Source organism: Squalius cephalus (genome assembly GCF_949319135.1).
Source record: "Squalius cephalus genome assembly, chromosome: 11".
In the NCBI taxonomy this organism is placed as follows: domain Eukaryota; kingdom Metazoa; phylum Chordata; class Actinopteri; order Cypriniformes; family Leuciscidae; genus Squalius; species Squalius cephalus.
In genome coordinates, this window is record NC_137132.1 from 32,831,150 (window position 1) to 32,838,210 (window position 7,061).

At 33.0% G+C, this 7,061-nt stretch overlaps 1 protein-coding gene across 1 annotated transcript in view; it reads right to left on the reverse strand.

Moving 5' to 3' along the window:
• Positions 1–6,658, reverse strand: part of urb1 (URB1 ribosome biogenesis homolog) — a 41,848-nt gene extending 35,190 nt beyond the window's left edge. Inside the window, exons 1-7 of the mRNA XM_079885896.1 lie at positions 6,431–6,658; positions 5,707–5,846; positions 4,364–4,515; positions 4,036–4,165; positions 2,257–2,353; positions 2,093–2,178; positions 1,894–2,019 (exon numbers count right to left, since the gene is read on the reverse strand). Of these exons, the coding sequence (XP_079742022.1) occupies positions 1,894–2,019; positions 2,093–2,178; positions 2,257–2,353; positions 4,036–4,165; positions 4,364–4,515; positions 5,707–5,846; positions 6,431–6,563 (864 nt within the window). The 5' untranslated portion in view covers positions 6,564–6,658. The remainder of the gene's footprint in view (positions 1–1,893; positions 2,020–2,092; positions 2,179–2,256; positions 2,354–4,035; positions 4,166–4,363; positions 4,516–5,706; positions 5,847–6,430) is intronic.
• Between the last annotated feature and the right edge of the window lie 403 nt (positions 6,659–7,061).

Genomic DNA, 7,061 nt, shown 5'->3' on the forward strand with positions numbered 1-7,061 from the left:
CAATAATACTATTATAATACTTGATCTGTAGATAAAGGTCTATGGTTTCGAATAAAATGACTTTATCTTGCTATACTGTTAAAAGAAAAGGCTCACTAAACTATTGCATAGATAGACAGATACTGTATAATACACTACGCATCAATATGTCTTTCCTTCGTGCTTTGAACTTTTCAATGCGGACTAGTGATGGGTCGGTCATTAACGATTCGTTCATTTTGAATGAATCTTTAATATGACTCGCGCATGCGCAACATCCTATGGGTTCTAGTACTGGAAACAGAAATGATTAGTTCATCTCTCGAGTCTCTGGGTTCGGGTCCGAGTCTTTAGTTCTTCCTGTCAGTCCCATAGAGACTATGCTGTCAGTACCAGAAAGAGAAAGTGTTAGTTCATCTCTCGAGTCTTCAGGAAAGATTCTGAGTCTTTCTTCTTTTGTCACATGATGAACGAAGGACTCGAACACAAAGACTCAAAAGATGAACCAATCAATTTTGTATCCGGAACCGACTGCATAGCTCAGCCTATAAGGTGCTGTCACGTGATGAACGAATGACTCGAACCCGAAGTCGATAGACTCGAAACGTGAACTAATCAATTCTGTTTCCGGTACTACAGACTACATAGCTCAGTTTATTGGGATGAATGAATGGCTCAGATCGGGAGGTGAGGTAAACTAACAGACTGCATAGCCTGAAGACCCAGATAAATTAATTAATCGTTTCTGTTTCTCATAATTTGGCCTTTTCCTTGCATTGCAATTTTTTTCAACATTTTAACATTCAACACAAACACATCAACATTTTATGTGTTTGGGGAATTTGGCTAACATGTAACATTTTAAATACATTCTGCTGAAACGAACGAAATGACTCGAAAAAAGATTCGTTCATTTTGATGAACGAGATTCAAAGATCCGAGTCAGTAAAATGATCCGAACTTCCCACAACTAATGCAGACTCGAAGCGCTGCATGCTGACTTGCTTCAAGCGCATCATTCTGAGCACGGGATGTGCATAAGCGCTTTGTGCCGCACTGTATTGGAGTCTTTCATATTATAATACTTTTGCACAATGAAAGATTATTAATAGCCTTTCTTGTTCTGTCCCATCTATCATATGTTGCTGCCTCATTAAACAGCTGTGATTTAAAATATTCATATACATTTAAACAATTTCTTCATTATATAGTAGGCTATATATAAAATAATTGATCTTTTTGATTTTTGTTATCTTGTTTTTCATGAATGTATTTTACAACGATACAAAGAGCAATGTGTAACGTTTTACCAGATTCAGTGCTACACTTATTGTCTCTTATTTGTTCCCCATTAAATGTTGTTTCACCAAATGTTCAGATTTTATACAATTATTTTGCACTAGTGATTTTTCTAGACTAAATTTTACTGCTGAATTATCCACTAATCTAGTTTATAATAGCATTTTTGTCATAGATTATGATAATATATTTTATGATATATAAATGATCATACACTATATTTTTAAGTAGATTGTGTTCAACACACAAAAGAGTGATTATCAGTTCAACACACAGTTATAGAATATAGAAATCCTACTTGATAAAAAAAAATCGGTCGATACCCAGAATTTTGGTATCGGATTGGATCGATTCTGAAAAAATGATATCCTTGCATCCCTATAAAATATCATATAGTAATTTAAATGAGTCAAATTTAACTTTCTAATACAGTCAAATCTATTGGATAATTGTAAACCTAGAAATGAATGGATTGGTATTTTAAGCAGGATTTGATTTCATGCCCCAAGTATATGACGTGTTGCAGACTGCATCTATAGAGACATAAACATACTGAGTAAAATGTCAGAGATGGAGTCACTGAGTGCAAGTGTGTCCAAATCTCCAAGTGTGTACCTCTTTCTCATCCATGCTGACATCCACAATCCCGTTCCACTTATAGAGGGAGGCAATCTGCCTCAGGACAGAAGCACTGAAGAAGCGCACTTTCTGAGTTTTCGTGATGGTCTTATTCTGCACAACCTATGGACAAATATAGTACAGTTATACACAGCATCTCACATTAATAAATGGCATTCATGAGGGAGGCTCTTACTCTGGTTTGCAGGGTGGACAGAATCAGGTTTACAATGGATATTCTATCCTCTGTAAGTCCATTGGTCAAGATTTCAGACAAGAAATCTAAAGAGCAGCAGAATTTGTTTTATTTTAAGGTAACTCAAAGTGCAAAATAACACACATAAATTCAGTCACTGATACCTTTAGTGTCCAGTATCTGGCCAATAGTTGTATTGTCTCCAGACATCAGGAATGAAAGGACAAACTGAATGTAAGCCATTCTAACATCTGGCTTTCCCTGGAAAAATAACACAATTATTACCACTGCATGAAAAAGCAAATTACACAACTACTATAAGTATATCCAACCTTACCTACAGTACACTCATGTTAAGTGGTATGTACTGGACTATTCAGCAAATCTCAACTGCTTGATTGGAATATCATCTAAAATTTTTAACTATATTATCGGTGAGAGATATTAAAAGTTGGATTGATTGTACATTCTTTTTACTTGCATACATACAGTATACTCATGCACAGCAATATATACTATAATATAGTAATATATTTAGGGATGCACAATATATCGGCCACCATATCGGTATCGGCCGATATATGTTTTTATATATATAAAAAAAAAAGCCTAAAAGTTTTTTATGTTATCGGCCCGATATATAAAAGCCGATAAATAATGTATTATTTCCTTCAGCTGAGACACTTCAGATGCGCGCTGTTCATAATGATGGCTTTAATTGCTTGAAATATAATTGGAATCATTTCAAAACAGGAAAATATAGTTATACAGGCTCTCAAAAATTAAATAAATATTTGGATTAAGACTTCTCGGCCAATATATCAGTTATCGGCTTTCAAATATAAAGAATTATCGGTTATCGGCCAAAATTTTCATAATGGTGCATCCCTAAATATATTATAGAAAATCTCATCTGTATGATTGTTTATGTTATCACAAAAATGAAACTGTATTATCGCAAAGCTCTATATATAAAGCTTTATTCACATAAATACAGTATACTATTATGTAAATTGAATTATATTGCAAATCTTAACTTCCTGATTTTATATTTTGTAGCCATATGCAACTATATTATTGCCTAGCTCTTTATACAAATTAGAATATATAAATATGTCAAACATTATCCACGTACATACAGCACTTTTACGTAAAGCAATATATAATATATTGCAAATTGATTGCTTGTATCATTGCAAAATGTAAAATATATGTAAACCCAGCTCTAATCTGCTAAATATGATTATAAAGCAAGAGAATATTAACTTGTTATAAATATTAATATCATGACTTTCAGTAAAGCCGCTTTAAAACCATGTGTATGATGAACAAATGCTATATAAATACATTTTGACATAAAAAAATCTAATAGGGAGTGTGTTTATCACAGCCTGTCAATGTTTTAATTGAATATATGTGTGTATTTAATGTATATGCTTATGTATTGCAATTAGGGCTGTCAAACGATTAATCGCATCCAAAATAAAAGTTTGTTTTTACATAATATATGTGTGTGTACGGTGTATAATTATTTTCTATATATAAATACACACACATGCATGTATATATTTAAGAAATATTTGCATGTATATACTGTGTATATATATTTATATTATATATAATTTATATTATATATAAATAACACATTTTTCTTAAATATATATGCATGTGTGTGTATTTATATATAGAAAATAATTATACTCCATACACACACATATATTATGTAAACACAAACTTTTATTTTGGATGCGATTAATCGTTTGACAGCCCTAATTGCAATGTATGTTTATATGTCTTTAAAGGTTAATTAATTGACTTAAGTGTGAGTATCAAGTAAAGAGTTCAAGATGTTCAAGATAAAAGCATATCAAGATGTTTTAGATAAAAGCGTCTGCTAAATGAATGAATCAGAATGTAAAGTTTGCCGTTTGTGAAGCACTTACCGTTTTGTCTCTTCTCTGAGCGAGGTTAGTGAGACCTTTGCTGAACTGCATTAGACTGAAGATCTCCCTCGCAGCCTCCGCACCCTGAGACACCAGAGCGGACAGCAAACACAGACACTGACGGACAAACCTGTCGGAAAACAAAACAGGTACGCAAACAACATTGAGTGCATTCGCAAAAAAGTGGTTCATTTAGCCTGTTGTAACATGTGCTGCATATCAGTACCTGAAAACCAATAAAGATGATGTCCTACAAAGATGATCAGGAAATAAATGCATCGTTCATTTGTAATAATCAGCAAGCATAAGTAATTTGCGTAAGAAATACCTGTGATTGTCAGAGTGTAGAGAGGAGAGCAGAAGTTTGAAGTGAGTGGAGACAGTCTTCCTGACGATGTTGGATCCCACCATGCTCAGCTGAGACAGATCACTGGCCGTCCGCAGCAAAATCATCTCCAGACTCTGAAATATCAGCATCAGCTGCCAAACACATGACATACAATTCATCATGGTGATGCAAATCATCAATGCCAAACTGCATTCTTTGTGGAGCGAGAAGAACTAATGTTGGCTAGTCTGTATGGAAGCCAATTGCAGCTTTTAATCACACAAATCTGACTTTTTTGAGTTTATATCTCGAATTCCTGAGAAAAAAAAAAGTCAAAGTTCTGAGATATCAACTCACAGTTCTGCCTTTTTTTCTCTCGAAGTTGTAAAATATAAACTCAGAAAGTGAGAAAGAAAGTTACAATTGTGAGATATAAACTGAAATAAAAAAAGTTGCAACTATCTTTTTTTAATTGCAGGTTTATAACTCACAATTGCAAGTTTGCAATTAAAAAAGGTAATTGTGACTTTACCTCACAACAAGTCCGACACATTTCTGAGTTTTTATAACTTGCGATTCTGACTTTTTTCTCTGAATTTTCAGAGGTAAACTTGCAAATTTGAGGGGGAAATAAATAAATTGTGAAATTCACACTTTTTTATTTATTTTTATTCCGTGATGGAAACATGCTTTCATAACTCTGCATACAACATGCATAACAAATTCACAGGGGCTGTCAGCCATAGTCTGCAGCATGAATAGTGTGCATAGTATGCAAATATTCCATATGTATGAGATACCTAGATTAACTACTATAAATGCCGAAATGTATATAACATTTTAATACTGTATCCTACAATACAATGTGACTTGACCTTCCATTTCCTATGAGACGAAGACACTTTTACAAAATTAAATAAAAGTCTGTGTTTATTTCTGAGATTATACCACCTACTGAATTATGTTCAAAATAGTAAGGTCATATCAATTAAAAAGGCATTATTAGTGTTACAATATGAGCACAGCAATAAACAGTACCTGCAAATAACCTGGTTAAATTAAAATAATAATGGTAACACGTTATTTCGATGGTAAACTTTAGACATTCTACTGACTATAAATAACTTTGCGACTACATGTCAACTTATTCTATTAACCCTAACAGTCTCTACTACAGTCTACTAATACTCTAATGAGAGTTAGTTGATATGTAGTTGCAAAGTTATTAATAGTTAGTAGAATCATTTCTAAAGTGGATCATCAAAATAAAGTGTTACCCCATAATAATAAATAAGTAAACTAACAAATAGATAAACAAATCTAAATTCTAATGCATGACTTACTTCTGACTCTGAAATATTATCTTCCTCCAGTAATCCGAAGATCTCTGAACATTCAACTGAGATTTTTATGTATCCCTCGACTACATCATAGAGTTCTGCGCAGGGAAGTTTCTTCGCCATTTTTATGAAGGTTTCCAAACCTACATGGTAATACAGAAGTACATGTTAATATGCCATGATAACATTTCTTTTCTTAGACACTGTCATACAAATAATCTAGTCTATGTATATAGACATAGATGAACATATGTACATCTAATCTTATCTACCTATACACATACATACACACACACACACACACACACACACACATACATACATACATACATACATACATACATACATGCACACACACACACACAAGGGTAACTTATGTACAGGGTAATTATACTTACATTGCAAAACTATTCAAAATAATCAAGAGTACATATTAATCTTACAAACTGTTGCTTGTTTTATTAGTTTCAATGAATGCAATACTTGTATTAATAAAAAAGGATAACTAATTAATACATTGTTAAGTAATAATTTCGTATTATTCTGCATTTATGACTTCAATTACTACCAGTTCTACGCATGCACAATAAAATATGAAAACAAAATAAAAGTCTGTGGAGATGAACACTGTAACGTGATATTTACCGTTTAGAGAAAATTATTGATCAACAATGTACACGAATCGAGCTAACATGATATTTGATGTTTTCATCTGAGAAACACTCACCCTTTATCGCTTTAGAGGAATCCTTCAGCATGGATTTAAAGACAGCGCCGGTAAACTCGCTTTCCTGTGTTTTGGTTTTCTTTGGTGTTGTAACGGACTCAGGCGGATTCCCATTTTGACGTTTAGTAGCCATTGTTATATCCCAGTAAACGAAAATATACACATGGGACGGCGGAAGTGTAAAACTAAAAGAGGTAGAAGGACAAAACACGTGGAAACGCTTATCTAATGAATATTAAGTTTGACGTGCTGACGTTCATCATGTTCTCTGTAGAGCGTCATCAGAGCGTCAAGAAACCTAATTAATATTCATAAGTTAAAGGGATAGTTCACCCGAAAATTAATATTTTTTCATAATTTACTCACCCTCAGGTTGTTTCAAACTTGTATGAGTTTCTTTCGTCTGTTGAACACAAAAGAAGATATTTTGAAGAATGTTGGTACTCAAACAGTTGATGGACCCCATTGACGATAGTAGGAAAAAATACTATGGAAGTCAATGGGTGCCGTCAACTCTTACCAACAACATTATTTAAAAATATCTTCTTTTTAAAGGCAAAAAAAATCATTTATCTAATATGTATTTTATTCATTTAATATTTCATAGCCTATTTAATATTTTAATGGCCGT